At 40.8% G+C, this 17303-nt stretch overlaps 1 protein-coding gene across 2 annotated transcripts in view; it reads left to right on the forward strand.

Annotated features, from left to right (window-relative positions):
- Positions 1-17303, forward strand: part of Fbxo11 (F-box protein 11) — an 81354-nt gene that overhangs the window by 62719 nt on the left and 1332 nt on the right. For both annotated transcript variants that reach the window (XM_021150053.3, XM_021150055.2), the window contains exons 12-22: positions 4262-4479; positions 8243-8328; positions 9523-9617; positions 11583-11705; positions 11800-11885; positions 12889-12965; positions 13052-13195; positions 15736-15846; positions 16327-16434; positions 16650-16758; positions 17199-17297. In XM_021150053.3, coding sequence (XP_021005712.1) covers positions 4262-4479; positions 8243-8328; positions 9523-9617; positions 11583-11705; positions 11800-11885; positions 12889-12965; positions 13052-13195; positions 15736-15846; positions 16327-16434; positions 16650-16758; positions 17199-17297 — 1256 coding nt within the window. The remainder of the gene's footprint in view (positions 1-4261; positions 4480-8242; positions 8329-9522; positions 9618-11582; positions 11706-11799; positions 11886-12888; positions 12966-13051; positions 13196-15735; positions 15847-16326; positions 16435-16649; positions 16759-17198; positions 17298-17303) is intronic.

A 17303-nucleotide genomic window follows, 5' to 3' on the forward strand; every position in this document is an offset into this window, starting at 1 on the left:
TGGAACTACAGTGAGTCTAATACAGCTTCTCTATAGTGTTTACACTTTGCACTACAGTGAGTCTAATACAGCTTCTCTGTAGTGTTTACACTTTGCACTACAGTGAGTCTAATACAGCTTCTCTGTAGTGTTTACACTTTGCACTACAGTGAGTCTAATACAGCTTCTCTGTAGTGTTTACACTTTGCACTACAGTGAGTCTAATACAGCTTCTCTGTAGTGTTTACACTTTGCACTACAGTGAGTCTAATACAGCTTCTCTGTAGTGTTTACACTTTGCACTACAGTGAGTCTAATACAGCTTCTCTGTAGTGTTTACACTTTGCACTACAGTGAGTCTAATACAGCTTCTCTGTAGTGTTTACACTTTGCACTACAGTGAGTCTAATACAGCTTCTCTGTAGTGTTTACACTTTGAACTACAGTGAGTCTAATACAGCTTCTCTGTAGTGTTTACACTTTGCACTACAGTGAGTCTAATACAGCTTCTCTGTAGTGTTTACACTTTGAACTACAGTGAGTCTAATACAGCTTCTCTGTAGTGTTTACACTTTGCACTACAGTGAGTCTAATACAGCTTCTCTGTAGTGTTTACACTTTGAACTACAGTGAGTCTAATACAGCTTCTCTGTAGTGTTTACACTTTGCACTACAGTGAGTCTAATACAGCTTCTCTGTAGTGTTTACACTTTGCACTACAGTGAGTCTAATACAGCTTCTCTGTAGTGTTTACACTTTGAACTACAGTGAGTCTAATACAGCTTCTCTGTAGTGTTTACACTTTGCACTACAGTGAGTCTAATACAGCTTCTCTGTAGTGTTTACACTTTGCACTACAGTGAGTCTAATACAGCTTCTCTGTAGTGTTTACACTTTGAACTACAGTGAGTCTAATACAGCTTCTCTGTAGTGTTTACACTTTGCACTACAGTGAGTCTAATACAGCTTCTCTGTAGTGTTTACACTTTGAACTACAGTGAGTCTAATACAGCTTCTCTGTAGTGTTTACACTTTGCAAATAATGGTCTCACTTGTTAGGGGGGTTGTTTGTTGTTTTGTTTTGTCTTGTTTTGTTTTCTCTTGTTTTGTCTTGTCTTGTTTTGTTTTGTTTTGGTAGGGAGCAGTGTTGAGAAGTCAAGCCTCATATCTGGAGAACAGTAGGCAAGTGTTCTATCCAGCCTCTCATTGTTAATTTGGTTTCTGTTTTATTTTTCCTTAAAAAAAAAAGTATATGGCCATATACCAATACCCTATAACCCCAGCCTTGCTCACTAGAGTCGGGAAATCCAGAATCAAGGCCAACCTTGGATAAATTAAAACAGTGCTTGGGGAAAAACAACAAAACTACCAAGCCATCCTTTTTAACAGGCAGAAATGATTGAGCATCTAAATTTGACTGTTTATTTTACATAATTTTCTAGACTTGACTTTAGAGTTCTCCAAGGTCATTATCCAAAATAGTGTTAATAGTGATAAATAGAATGGCACACACCTGAAGTCCCAACGCAGTGGAGGCGAGAGTATCACCACAGGTTTGAGACTAAGTCTGCGCCATATATACATACATACATAGCAAGTTCCAGGCAGGTCAGGCCTGCACAAAAGACTCGGCTTTGATACTGTGTAGATGTTCTTTTTTGATTTAGTGTCTTGGTAATTTTCTGTTCCTCACACAGCATTTGAAAACATTCTGACACACACACACACACACATACACACACACACACACACACGCACCCGAGACATGGGAAAAAGCAGTGACACACAGACCTGCCGGGGCCCTGGCTGATGTGCTGTATGAGCACAGTGGGCCAGCCCATGGCAAAGCACAGGCCAGATCCCAGGCTTAGTATAGGTCAGAAGCCGAGTTTCTCTATTAGCTCAGCCAGTGTCAGCCCCGGAACCTGAGAAACCAGTCCACCTAGCGATTCGTCTGTGTGGACGAGCAGAAGGAAGGGTCAGTCAGTGCTGACCCCTGCCATGTCAGCACGCAGGAAGAAGAAGCCTTCCAGACTACAAACTCAAGACCAGCCTCCATGGCTGAGGGAGAGCTGGGGACATATTTATTGAATAATAGAGCTCTTTTGCTGATAGATGAGAGAGGGAGTCTGGATAAGTATTAGAAGCGTATTGAAATAAGATTGTTAAGAAGTTGTTCTTGGGGTTGTTTTGTTAAGACTGCTCTTCCAGAGGTCTTGAATTCAATTCCCAGCAACCACATGGTAGCTCACAACCATCTGATATAGGATCCCATCCCTGTTCTGGTGTGTCTGAAGACAGCTACAGTGTGCTCACATGTATAAGACAAAATCGTCTCCAGCATCCTCCCAGCTTGTCCTGGGCTGGCCTTCACTTCTGGAAGGCATGTCCTTCACTCAGGATTACCTATCTTGTTTGTTTGTTTGTTTGTTTGTTTTTAACTTCAATAGAAGATCCTCTACTTGGCTTAGTAGCATTTGTTATTTGAGAACTCTACTCTGAGGACATTCTGTGGTAACATTAATTTAGTGTTCTCTTTATTCAGATTATACAAGACAGGCGGATTTCTGAGTTCAAGGCCAGCCTGGTCTACAAAGTGAGTTCCAGGACAGCCAGGGCTTTACAGAGAAACCCTGTCCTGAAAAACAAAACAAACAAACAAACAAACAAAAGCCAAAACAAAAAACAAACAGAGTATACAATATTTGGCAGATGTTTTATAAATTTAGTTTATAATTTGGGTTATGGACACTGATTTAATGAAAATAGCCATTTTCTTTTTTCTTCCTCCAATTTATTTAATTTTATTTATTTACTTAAAGTCGAGGTTCTACTATGGAGCATAGGCTGGCTTTGAACTTAAGATCCCTCCCTGTCTCTGAGGTCTGGAATATAAACATACACCACCATATTTGGGCTCTTTTTTTAATTTGGAGAGGTTTGTTTCATGGTGAGTCTCTTGCACTTCCTACGTTGTGGTAATTAATAAAGATGGCTCCATAAAATTATAAGAGCTTTTATAGTTTTATATTATAAAGCAATATACAATGAATATAAATTCACATTACAGTTTGGGCTTTACTGAACCATTTTACATTTATATTGGAGTAATATCTTAAAATAGATGTAGTTCTTTATGCTATATTTTAAAGCAAAATGTGGCTAGTTTCTTGGGTTTAGGATGAATGAACCTTGATTTCTTTCTTTCTTTCTTTCTTTCTTTCTTTCTTTCTTTCTTTCTTTCTTTCTTTCTTTCTGCCCTTCTTTCTGCCTTTCTTTCTGCCTTTCTTTCTTTCTGCCTTTCTTGCTTGCTTGCTTGCTTGCTTGCCTTGAACTCTCCAGCCTCCTGCCTTTGCCTCTCCTTCCAGGTGCTAGTTATCATCATAGGCCACCATACTTGGCGGTTGTTTGTAGGGTCAATGTCTTATTCATTAATGCTGGTTTTGGAACTAAGCCTCTGTGGTCCGAGCCAGCTGGAACAGCTGGGGTGATGCAGTCCTCCTCCATCAGCCTGCAGAGCATCTAGACCTGTGTGCTGTCAATTTGTAGGTCATCTTCTACAAGTTGATTTATTGGAACTATTTTTATTTTTCTGTTTTTTCTCTTGAGGATCAAACAGAGTAGGCATTTTATTTTTCCCACCCTCCAACCTATCTGTTGGTCGTGTAAGTGTTTTGTTTGTTTGTTTGTATACATGTATGTACCAGATGCATGCTTGGTGCCCACAGAGGCCAGAACACATTATTGGCTCTCCTGGAACTTGAGTTAAAGACATGATTGTGAGCTACTGAGTAGGCGCTGGGAGCCAAGCCTGTTCTCTGCAAGAACAGCAAGCGCTGTTAGCTATTAAGCCATCTCTTCAGCCACAGTTTATTGGTATTTATAAAGATAATCAACATGTATTTTTTTTTAATGACTTCAGCCCTTTGGTAAAGGATAATACATTTTACGTACATAATTATATTTATTGAATACAACTTTACATGTTTTTCTTTCCTACCTTTGAATGCATTTATAGGAACTAGAAAATTTGCTGGGCAATGGTGGCACATGCCTTTAATCCCAGCAGAGGCAAGCTGATCTCTGAGGTCCAGGCCAGCCTGGTCTGCAGAGTAAGACCTAGAACAACCTACACAGAGAAACCCGGTCTCGAGAGAGAGAGAGAGAGAGAGAGAGAGATTTGTATTGTTTCTGTATTATCATTTGAACTTTAATGTCAGTTTTTCATTTTTTGTTTCTGTTTAGAAAGTAGCCTTTACAGACAGGTCTTAACTTTTTTCAGGGCTACTTTGAAAGTTGCAACATACACAGAAACAGGATAGCAGGCTTTGAGGTAAAAGCCTATGCCAATCCCACAGTGGTTCGATGTGAGATTCACCACGGGCAGACTGGAGGAATATACGTCCACGAGAAAGGAAGAGGACAGTTCATAGAGAACAAAATCTATGCAAACAACTTCGCAGGCGTGTGGATTACCTCAAATAGTGACCCGACAATAAGGTAATTGCATAATTATAGGGACAGGGTGGTGTTGGTTTCGGTTTTTCACTTCCAAGAAAGGTAAAGATACTGAACATTAGCTCTTAAAGTGTTTCTCTGTGTGAGGCTGGAGAAATGGCAGGTGAGACCACTAGCTGCTCTTTCAGAGGACCCAGATTTGAGTCCCAGCACCCATGTGGCAGCTCACACTGTCTATAACTCTACCACCAGGGGATTCAACACCTCACACAGACATAAAAGCAGGCAAAACACATATAAAGTTTTAAAAAATAATAATAATAAAGCAATTGCACAACACACACACACACAGATGCTAACCATCTGACTGCAGTACACACACACATAGATGCTAACCATCTGACTGCAGTACACACACACACATAGATGCTAACCATCTGACTGCAGTACACACACACACACAGATGCTAACCATCTGACTGCAGTACACACACACATAGATGCTAACCATCTGACTGCAGTACACACACACACATAGATGCTAACCATCTGACTGCAGTACACACACACACACAGATGCTAACCATCTGACTGCAGTACACACACACACACACAGGTGCTAACCATCTGACTGCAGTACACACACACATAGATGCTAACCATCTGACTGCAGTACACACACACACACAGATGCTAACCATCTGACTGCAGTACACACACACATAGATGCTAACCATCTGACTGCAGTACACACACACACATAGATGCTAACCATCTGACTGCAGTACACACACACACACAGATGCTAACCATCTGACTGCAGTACACACACACACACATAGATGCTAACCATCTGACTGCAGTACACACACACATAGATGCTAACCATCTGACTGCAGTACACACACACACACAGATGCTAACCATCTGACTGCAGTACACACAGATGCTAACCATCTGACTGTGTACACACAGATGCTAACCATCTGACTGCAGTACACACACACATAGATGCTAACCATCTGACTGCAGTACACACACACACATAGATGCTAACCATCTGACTGCAGTACACACACACACATAGATGCTAACCATCTGACTGCAGTACACACACACACATAGATGCTAACCATCTGACTGCAGTACACACACACACACAGATGCTAACCATCTGACTGCAGTACACACACACACACACAGATGCTAACCATCTGACTGCAGTACACACACACACATAGATGCTAACCATCTGACTGCAGTACACACACACATAGATGCTAACCATCTGACTGCAGTACACACACACACATAGATGCTAACCATCTGACTGCAGTACACACACACACACAGATGCTAACCATCTGACTGCAGTACACACACACACACAGGTGCTAACCATCTGACTGCAGTACACACACACACACAGATGCTAACCATCTGACTGCAGTACACACACACATAGATGCTAACCATCTGACTGCAGTACACACACAGACACACATAGATGCTAACCATCTGACTGCAGTACACACACACATAGATGCTAACCATCTGACTGCAGTACACACACACACACAGATGCTAACCATCTGACTGCAGTACACACACACACATAGATGCTAACCATCTGACTGCAGTACACACACACACACAGATGCTAACCATCTGACTGCAGTACACACACACACACAGATGCTAACCATCTGACTGTGTACACACAGATGCTAACCATCTGACTGCAGTACACACACACATAGATGCTAACCATCTGACTGCAGTACACACACACACATAGATGCTAACCATCTGACTGCAGTACACACACACACATAGATGCTAACCATCTGACTGCAGTACACACACACACATAGATGCTAACCATCTGACTGCAGTACACACACACACACAGATGCTAACCATCTGACTGCAGTACACACACACATAGATGCTAACCATCTGACTGCAGTACACACACACACATAGATGCTAACCATCTGACTGCAGTACACACACACATAGATGCTAACCATCTGACTGCAGTACACACACACACATAGATGCTAACCATCTGACTGCAGTACACACACACACACAGATGCTAACCATCTGACTGCAGTACACACACACACACAGGTGCTAACCATCTGACTGCAGTACACACACACACACAGATGCTAACCATCTGACTGCAGTACACACACACATAGATGCTAACCATCTGACTGCAGTACACACACAGACACACATAGATGCTAACCATCTGACTGCAGTACACACACACATAGATGCTAACCATCTGACTGCAGTACACACACACACACAGATGCTAACCATCTGACTGCAGTACACACACACACATAGATGCTAACCATCTGACTGCAGTACACACACACACACAGATGCTAACCATCTGACTGCAGTACACACACACACACAGATGCTAACCATCTGACTGCAGTACACACACACACACATAGATGCTAACCATCTGACTGCAGTACACACACACATAGATGCTAACCATCTGACTGCAGTACACACACACACATAGATGCTAACCATCTGACTGCAGTACACACACACACATAGATGCTAACCATCTGACTGCAGTACACACACACACATAGATGCTAACCATCTGACTGCAGTAAAATGGGTTGTTCTGAATGCATCTACATGAGTATAATTATTTACATTTTTACGTTCTATTCTTTTATGAGCAGTTGAAAATGCTGTGTTGCTCATTGTTTTGTTTTAATGAGGTACCTGGTTGGCCTTGAACTCAGAGTTCCACCCACCTGTGCATCCTGAGTGCTGGGACTAAAGGCAGACAGTACCATGCTCAGCTGGTTTAGTTTTAACTGTTATTAGCTTTATGAAAATGTATTTCAAACTTTCATTATATATTCCTAAGCCAACTAAAGAACTTGTTTTAAGTGTTTGAAGGTTAATGTTTGGAATACTCTTTTGGAGCTGGGCGTGATAGCAGATACCTGCATTCCTGTCACTTGGGACTCAGAAGGTGGAGGAACCCCACAAGTCTGAGGCCAGCCAGCCTGCTCTGTATAGTGAGCCTCTTACACTAAAACCAAATCAAAATAGCAAAAAGAGCCGGGCACGGTGGCGCACGCACGCCTTTACTCCCAGCACTCGGGAGGCAGAGGCAGGCGGATTTCTGAGTTGGAGGCCAGCCTGGTCTACAAAGTGAGTTCCAGGACAGCCAGAGCTACCCAGAGAAACCCTGTCTCGAAAAAAAAAAAAAAAATGAAAAATGAAAAAAAAAGAAGAAAAAAAACAGCAAAAAGAATATGATCTAGGATCTGAAGACGTAGCTCAGAGCTTGCCCAGTAATAGCCAAGTCTCTGTATTAGTTCAGTATTGCAAAAGTAGACATAAGTAAATGCTTTTTCATTTTAGATAACAGGTGCTTTTTTTTTTTTTTTTTTTTTTTTTCTATTTTCAAAGCCCTTAGTACTAGAAGGAACTAAAAGAGAATTTAGAAATATCTAATCAGGCAACCATATTTTGCAAATTAAGAAACTTTTAGCCAGGCGTGGTGGCGCACGCCTTTAATCCCAGCACTCGGGAGGCAGAGGCAGGTGGATTTCTGAGTTCGAGGCCAGCCTAGTCTACAAAGTTGAGTTCCAGGACAGCCAGAGCTACACAGAGAACCCCCCCCCCCCAAAAAAAAAAAAAGAAGGAAACTTTTAAGCCCAAAGGTAAATGATTTTCACATTACCACAGATTGTAAAATAAGCTTTATTAAGTATATGATTTTCTTAAAAATCATTTCACATTATAGGGGGAATTCTATATTTAATGGAAATCAAGGAGGAGTTTACATCTTTGGTGACGGACGAGGCCTTATAGAAGGAAATGACATTTATGGTAAGCATATGATTTTGTTGTGTAAAACTTACACATTAGCCTGGTTTTTTCCCTGTGTGTGCGTGTGCGCGCACGCGAGTGCACGTGCCTGCATATAAATGAAACACATAGATTACTGAATGAGGAGACAAGTGGGGCAGGCTCAGTGCTTGGCCTCTGCTTTGCTCACAGCTGCCTGTCCATGATGTCCCCTCCCCCGCCTGTTGATGAACTGAGGCCCGGCTGATTCTTGGAGACCGTGAACAGTTCTGTAGAACACTGGGGGTGAAATCACTACCTCTTGGGTCATATGTCACATAGACGTGGCATGTTTGCTGAGGTGCCTCTGTTTGTTCACACACTGTCACTTTGTGGCCTACACACAGCCCTGGGAGAGTGCAGATCTGTGGCTCTTGCTTTTGGGGGGACAGAGGGAGCATAAGAGTAAGACTGGCCTGATTTCTTGATGTTAACAGTAGACCGTTTTGAAATTATCTAAGTGAGAGAAGTGATCTAGTTCTTTTAAAGTCTCAATAAAGGAGTAGAAGATGGCTTAGCAGTTGAGAGACCCAGGTTCAAGTCCCAGCACCCACAATCATCTGTAACTCCTGTTCCAGAGTATCCATGAGTTCCTGATCCACAGATATTCATGAGAACATAATACACAAAACAGTTATCAAACTTCAGAATACAAAGTGTCAAAGGTTACTCTCTGATACTTAAGCACTTACTCAATGCTGTGTACACAAGGTACCATCCCAAATACCTCAGGAAATGTAAATGACACCCTAAACCTAACGACTGTGTTTGATTTTCTTGCATTCACTAAATATTTAATAATGTTGAAATTTAATCTACTTTGAGCTCAGAAGATATGCTTTAATTCAGCAAACTGATGTGCCAGACACATGGTATTCACTCAATTCTATGAGATAGACACTAATATCTCTAATTGTTAATCAGAAAACAAGCATGAAGTGGCTAAAACACTGCCTCTAAGTCATTAGGAACTTAGAATATTTGACAGCCTGGCTTTATCTCTACTATTAATCTGCCCACAACATTTCTGCATTTCCTTATACTCTAGTCCTCTTAGCTTTGTCTCATAATGCTCACTAAATTCTAGCACATGAATTGCTACTATTGCCTGATGTAAAAATTACTCCACACTACTAGGCTCTAAACACTGACTTTGTAAACGATATTTTTAAACAGGTAATGCATTAGCAGGAATTCAGATCAGGACAAACAGTTGTCCTATTGTTCGACATAACAAAATTCATGATGGACAGCATGGTGGGATTTATGTGGTAAGTTAATGAATGTAGTTACTTAAGCTCGTGCATGAAAATCAAGGCCCAAAGCTGGGGATGTGCCTGATCCCTAGGGAGTGCTTACCTGGAGCAGGTCCAGTTCCACCACCTCTGAAACCAGGCCTGGTGGTCTACGCCTATCATCCCAGGATTGGGAAGAGGCAGGAGGGTCAGAAGTTCCAAGTGTCCTTGTAGGCTGTACAAGCAGGTTCAAGGTTACCCAGAACAACATGAGATCCTTCAAGAAATGGGAGGGAAGGAAAAACTATAAAAGGTGAATTATTGAGAAACGTATCTGCATGATCTTGGAGACATCTTTCTAAGTATCTCTGTTTCTCTTAATTCTCATGTTCAAGCCTTACAGTAAATTAAAGTATCTGTTAGACTCCTGACTCTTGTTTCATTAGAAAAAAGGTAGGGTAGTAGATAGGAAGACCCATAATCCCAGCATGGCCTGGGGCTCTGTGGTGGCTTCATGGGTACTGTGCTTGCCATACAGGCATGATAACTCGAGAACCCACTTAAAAAAAAAGAGAGAGAGAGAGAGAGAGAGAAGAAGTGGCTGTGGATGTACTAGGAAGGTCCCTGCAGGGAGCAGGGGATAAATTACCACAGTGAGAGAAACAGACTTGAGTACAGCCTGGCTAAATAGTGAGCTTGACTTGAGAAAACAGAAAAACACATGACAGGGTTATATTATAAACTTCTGGATTGTGAATTTGTATCTTTAGTATGTAGACTAAATACTAGTCTTAGTCTTCCTTTGAATACATAAATGATTTCTAGTTCTGATATGTACGTAGCTGGGTACTTTGAGGCATAAGTGATAGAACCTCTTTAAATGTGTGTGTTTGTGAGTAGGGGAATGCACATCACTTCTCAGCGGGGAGGCCAGAAAACTTGAGGGAATCAGTTCTTTCCTTCTACCATGTGGGTCTCAGGTATCACAGTCAAGTCCTGAAGCTCAGAACCAAGCCTGTACCCTTAAAGGCATACTTACAGGACGTGGCATCTGCTTTGTAGTCGCACTGGAAATTTGTCAGTGTGACTACTTTGTGAATCTGAAATTCTATAAAAGCAGTTTATAAACTATAACCACCACTGCCACCCCCAAAAGAGAGAACCGTAAAATGAAACAGCAGCCTTGATCTTAAATTTTTTTTCTAAAGGTGGTAAAAAATTCTGATAACGTCGAGACCTTATTATTTTGGAGTAAGTTTCACAGCCAAAGTTGTAATACCTTTGCTAAATGAAACATTTTTGATATGTTTATACATTTAAGTGTTCATTAGCTTTAAAAAAATGCTTCTCCTCTTGGTGTGATGTGTTTAAAGTACAAAACTATACAATGGGTATTTTTAAAACTTTGGAACACTAAACTCAAGTAGAAGCTAACTTTAAAAAAATGTTATGACAGTGTATTACCCCAAGTTAGGAAGAGGCAGGAAGATCAGAAGTTGGAGACCAGCTTATCTAAAAAAAAATGAAAGATCTAAGGAAACTGAATATCAGCGTTGGCCTGGGTGTGTCAGCGCACACCTCTGGTCCAGCACTCAAAGACAGGCAGGCAGATCTCTGAGATCAGCCTGCTGTACTTAACTTGTTCTAACCTGCCCAGACTACACTGCGAGGCCCTGTCTTAATGGCAGAAGGACGTTTGGGGCCCAGTGAAATAGTGCAGCCAGTAAAGGCGCTTGCTGCACCAGCCTGGCAACCTTAGTAAAGAGCAGAGAAGGTCTGCACAGTGTTATATGCTTAATAGTTGAGCATATTCCTAATTCACAAGTCCTAGGTTCAGTTACCAATACTAGAAAAGAAGAAAGCTGTTGTCATTTCCTTACCTAGCTAAGGAAAAAAACCTAAACAGTACAACTGTTGGCAGAACTGTTTGAGCAAGGAATACACTTAAAAGACTGTTTGCTGTGACAACATGTACAGTAACCAGTTTAACTTGTATTACAGCATGAAAAGGGACAAGGAGTAATAGAAGAGAATGAAGTTTACAGCAACACTCTGGCTGGCGTCTGGGTGACAACTGGCAGCACACCAGTACTAAGAAGAAACCGGATACACAGTGGCAAGCAGGCAAGAGTGCTTACTTGCTCTTCTTTGGATCAGTAATGCTTTATTTTAAAAAAAGTATGACATGAAAGAGTTGTTCTCTTTCCCTCACATTTAGGTTGGTGTTTATTTCTATGACAATGGGCATGGTGTTCTAGAAGATAATGACATCTACAATCACATGTACTCAGGGGTTCAGATAAGGTAAACACTTTCTTACCTGGCTTTCTTTTGGGAAGGGACTGGCAGGAATATGTAGACTATAAAAATTGTGTGTTTAATGGGCAGTCATCCTGTTGTGTGTATTCCTTTCTCGTTGCACGTGTAGCTTTTCTTATTTAAGAGTTAACGATATATGCCAGAACTCATTTCACTCTTGTGCAGTCCAGCGTGGTTCAGCTGCTACCTACCCTTGCCCTATCCCTGGCATGGCATTGGCATTCCATAAAATGGAAACTTCTGTTTTTATGCTATATAACTTTTTAAGTTACTATGTAGACCAGGCTGGCTGGGGACTCAGATCTGACTTAGACTTTGCTTCCACAGTTCTAATGCTCCGACTCAGCATGTGCACCAGCCGTGTCTAGCATGAAGGGCCGTGTCTGTCCACTCTTTAGTAGTTCATGGAATTCTAAGTTTGGGGGCAGAGGGGTGTTTGACTTTTGTTCTTTGAGCCAGGATCTCTATTTAGAGTATGTTGGTTTCAAATCCAGAGATCTGCATCCCGGATTTTGGAATTAAAGGCGGCGTATACCTTTAAGGCACTCATCACACCAGGTCCAGGAATCCTAAGAGTCTTAATGATTATAAATTCAACATTTAACTTCCTATATGAGAAGAGATGGAAAGTTGTTTACCTTAGTTATGGAGGCTCAATAGCCGTAATCTATAGTAAAATGTGGTTCTATGGGAAAAACAGGATTAATCAAACTTTTAAGTACTCGCTAATTTATAAAGACTTTTTATCTTGTGTATGCATGTGGGCAGGTATGTGTACAAAGGTACAGATGTCAAGTTCACAGAACAGCTTTCAACTCAATTCTCCTTCCACCATGTGAGTGGGTTCAGGTCATCAGCCATGTTGTCAAGTGCTGAGACATCTCACTGGCCTATATAGTTCTTGCCACGATGAGTGTGGCTTGTTGTTGTAAAAGATGATCTACAAACGGAAATGACTGAAATGGTATTTTTTTTTCCTCACCCATAGAACTGGAAGCAACCCCAAAATTAGACGCAACAAAATTTGGGGAGGACAAAATGGTGGAATTCTAGTTTATAATTCTGGTATGTTAAACCCATCATTTTTTTCTACATTAATAAACTTTAGGAATATGCCTTCTAAATAATGTACCTAAATTTTACATTTATAGGTCTAGGCTGTATAGAAGACAATGAAATATTTGACAATGCGATGGCTGGAGTCTGGATTAAAACAGATAGTAATCCTACGCTAAGAAGAAATAAAATCCATGATGGGAGAGATGGCGGCATCTGTATATTTAATGGGGGTCGAGGTATTGTTAATTTTGCATTAGTGAAAAACCCAGTTTTGTGTTGTTCTGTATCTTTAATGTTCAGTGAGATCACCAGCTAAAACTTAGACATGAATGAAGCTTTCTCCGTGTCGCATCCTTGGGCGGTTTAGGAAATCAGTACCTAGAATTAGACCAATGAATGTTTATAGTGTTTCCACCTTAACTCTGCCAATTGTCAGTAAAGCATTTTGAAGGTAGAGCTGTAACTCTGGTCCTTTTACTAATTAACATTAAAGTCGACTTACAGAAGATGTGACAAATTCATGAGTGTGAAGACACATGCAACTCTGTAGCAGATGCGTGTGTTGATTCTGTGACGGTTAGAGAACTTGATCCCGGTCCATAAAGCCAACTCAGTCTCTTTCATGGATTGGGAGACAGTGCTTAGACCACAGCACCGCTGCTCCAGTGCCAGCAGCCTAGAGACTCTATATTATCACACATCAATATTTGAAGTAATTTACTGCAGCAGAACAGTGGTGATCCCATCAATGATAGAAACTCAAGGAGGTTAGATTTTTAATAACCCAATAGCTAAGTAACATAGCTCATAGTCTTTACAAAACATAGTGAGGATAACTCAACTGTAGTGGCTCACACCTAATGTCAGTACCTCCAAGTTTGAAGTTGGAGAAGTGGCACAGGTCTAAGCCAATCTGGGCTCAGTGTGAGACTGCCCTCCCCCATACCCACAAGACTAAGTACAGAGGGCTTAGTTCTCATTGCAGGGTGTTGGAGTGTCTACAATAAAATAACTTGAGCTATGTCCCTAGATAGTCAACTGGTAGAGGGCTTTCCAAGTATAATTATTTGCCTATTATTTATTTTTTTAATACCTGATGGAACATCTCTGTACCAAACACTATGGTAGAGGTAACTAAACACATAAAATTCATAAAATCTACGGATAAATGGAGTGGCACATTGTTAACATTAGAATGAATGCATAAGAAGTTAACAAAGCTCAAGTTGGTAAGGTTTTCTATGTGCAGTCAGGGGTTTTAACTGTCTTCATCACATTAGAGATAGATCAGTGTGTAGAGGTGCTTGTGCGTAGTCCCCATATCCCACAAAGTAGCCAGAGACCTCTCCACACATGCACATCTGAATTCATGTACATATTCAATAAATGAGAAAGACAAGCAAGCAAGCTGGTTAGAAGCAGGGACTTGGTATAAGGTAGGCAAGAAGTTATTTATAAAGTTATAAGGAAATGGTTGAATGCCTAAGAGTGTAGGGGTGGGGCAGGAGAATCTGTTCATGCAGAGGACCTGAGTTCAAGTCATAGCATCTACATGGTAGCTTACAGTCTTAGCTAACTCCAGTCCCAGGGGATTTTAATGCCCTCTTGGACTCTTTGGCTTGCCCGTGGTGCACAAACATGCATGGAAAGGAAATAGACGGCGAATGTGTTGTGGCTGGTGCTGTTGTCTATTGGTTCTTACCATGCAAGGGGGAGGATAAGAGAACATTGCAGTGAGCAATGCCCAGAAATACCTGAGGTCAGATGTTTACTGAAATAAAATGTCTACACCCATATAGAATGTTTACTGTATTAAAAACAGGCAATGGTGGTTTTATTCATTATTGTTGTTGTTATTAAAGTCTGTGTAACACTTTACATGCCTGATACCTACAGAGGCCAGAGGAGAGCTTTGATCCCCTAAAACTGGTGTTAAACATGGTTGTAAGCTACCATGTAGTGCTGGGAATCAAATCCCTGGAAAAAAGCAGCCAGTGCTGTAACCACTGAGCCATGTCTTCAGCACTAAAAACAGGTTGTCTATAAAGTAGAAAATACTTTTTTTTTTTTTTTTTTGGTTTTTCGAGACAGGGTTCCTCTGTGTAGCCCTGGCTGTCCTGGAACTCACTTTGTAGACCAGGATGGCCTCGAACTCAGAAATCCGCCTGCCTCTGCCTCCCAAGTGCTGGGATTAAAGGCGTGCGCCACCACACCTGGCTAGAAAATACTCTTAAGACTTCATATGCAAATTGATGTTTAAAACCCTCAAAAACTGAATATAAGAGTATCGGGTGGGGGCTGGTGAGATGGCTCAGTGGGTAAGAGCACCCGACTGCTCTTCCGAAGGTCCAGAGTTCAAATCCCAGCAACCACATGGTGGCTCACAACCATCCGTAACAAGATCTGGCGCCCTCTTCTGGAGTGTCTGAAGACAGCTACAGTGTACTTACATATAATAAATAAATAAATCTTAAAAAAAAAAAAAGACATAACTTTAAAAAAAAAAAAAAAGAAGAAAAAAAAAAGAGTATCGGGTGAAGAGACAGGAATAAGGAAAATGGTCATAATTCTGCAAATTACTAAAACCTTTTGAACTAAAGAATGGCTAAATTATGTTGCAGTGAGAAAGGAAGCCAAGTTAAGAGGGGTTAGCAGAGCTTGCTGCATGCACTAGGCATGGCAAAGCATCCTACAACCAAGGGATGGCCACCCTAGGCCCGAAAACCTGGTTCAGCCATATCTGAGATCGATTAAAGCGTGTCTGTTTTAATTGTAGGTCTCCTTGAAGAAAATGATATTTTCAGGAACGCTCAAGCAGGTGTCCTCATCAGCACTAACAGTCATCCAGTCTTAAGAAAAAACAGAATATTTGATGGATTTGCTGCAGGTTTGTATTTTCTCTATCTGTGGCTTGTTTTACAACCTGTAATTATAAAGGCTCTTGAAGAGAAGATGTATGTTACTTGTTACTAGGAGAGAACCTATTTGAAGTCTATTCTATGCCAACTTTTTAAAGTACTCTTTTATGTTTGAACATGAACTCTACAGTAAGTTTGTGGTTGGATGGAAAGAGAGATAAATGAGTCCTCTGACCACTTCTAGATATTAAAAGGGAAAAAGAATTGGTGACTTTCATTACTTCAAGTAACCATTTAGAATTGTACTATTTCAGCATATAGTGTCTGTCCCCTTTATTCTTAGCTTTATCCCTCATTCCAATCTCCTTCCGTCTGTTGCACTTCCTTAGTTTACTTGTACTGTCTGACTGTGTAGTTGTCAGCAGTTTGTCCTTTAGCACCAGTTTACCCTTTCCCAGCTTGGAGCCTCAAAGTGACGCGCATCTGCTTGTTTGTGAATCTCACCTTAGGTATTGAAATTACAAACCATGCAACCGCGACACTCGAAGGCAATCAGATCTTTAACAACCGATTTGGAGGCTTGTTTTTAGCATCTGGTGTTAATGTGACAATGAAAGGTATGTTGTTCTTTTAAGTTCTTTAATGACCACAAAGCACTGTTGATTCCTTCTGTCACTCTACAACTTAGAAGCAGCTTTAAACAACCAGTGTGGAGTCAGGCTTAATCTTATTCTAGGAATTGGAATGTTGTATACAAGGAAAATCTATTTCTATTCTTATATATATAAAATTGTATCCTTGGCTAGCTATTGAAAACGTTTTGTTTTTACAGATAACAAAATAATGAACAATCAAGATGCCATAGAAAAGGCTGTTAGTAGAGGACAATGTCTATATAAAATATCAAGTTATACCAGCTACCCCATGCATGACTTCTACAGGTACATTTCTAAGTTACTAAGTTGAATACGGAGAAGTGCAAGTTAGTGATTCCTTTAATGCCTAACATCTTTGGTTCTATTGTCTGCACTGAGCTCTAGAATCAAAGACTATATACCGGGGATGGAGGGGATGTAAACTGATTGCTTACAAGTTTATATATGTGTGTGTGTGTGTGTGTTTTCCAAGCCCTTTAGAAAGGGTAGGAACTATTTAGGTCTCCCTGGGTAGTCCTGTAACTTGCTATAACAACCAGGCTGGCCTTGAACTCAAGTGCAGGACTAAAGGCATGGCTGCCTGTATTTACAACCCAGTTTTCCTGAGCAGATACAATATATTTCCGTTTCACAGCCACAAAAAAATAATAATAATAATAAAGAATAATAAAATGCAGTGTTGTGAATTCCTGACAAGTTCAATAATACAAGATTTTGCTTTTTAGATGTCATACTTGTAACACCACAGATCGAAATGCCATATGTGTGAACTGCATTAAGAAGTGCCATCAGGGACATGATGTAGAGTTCATTAGACATGATAGGTATGT

The sequence above is a fragment of the Mus caroli genome, unplaced genomic scaffold (assembly GCF_978045245.1).
Source record: "Mus caroli unplaced genomic scaffold, Mus_caroli_1 scaffold_18, whole genome shotgun sequence".
NCBI lineage: Eukaryota > Metazoa > Chordata > Mammalia > Rodentia > Muridae > Mus > Mus caroli.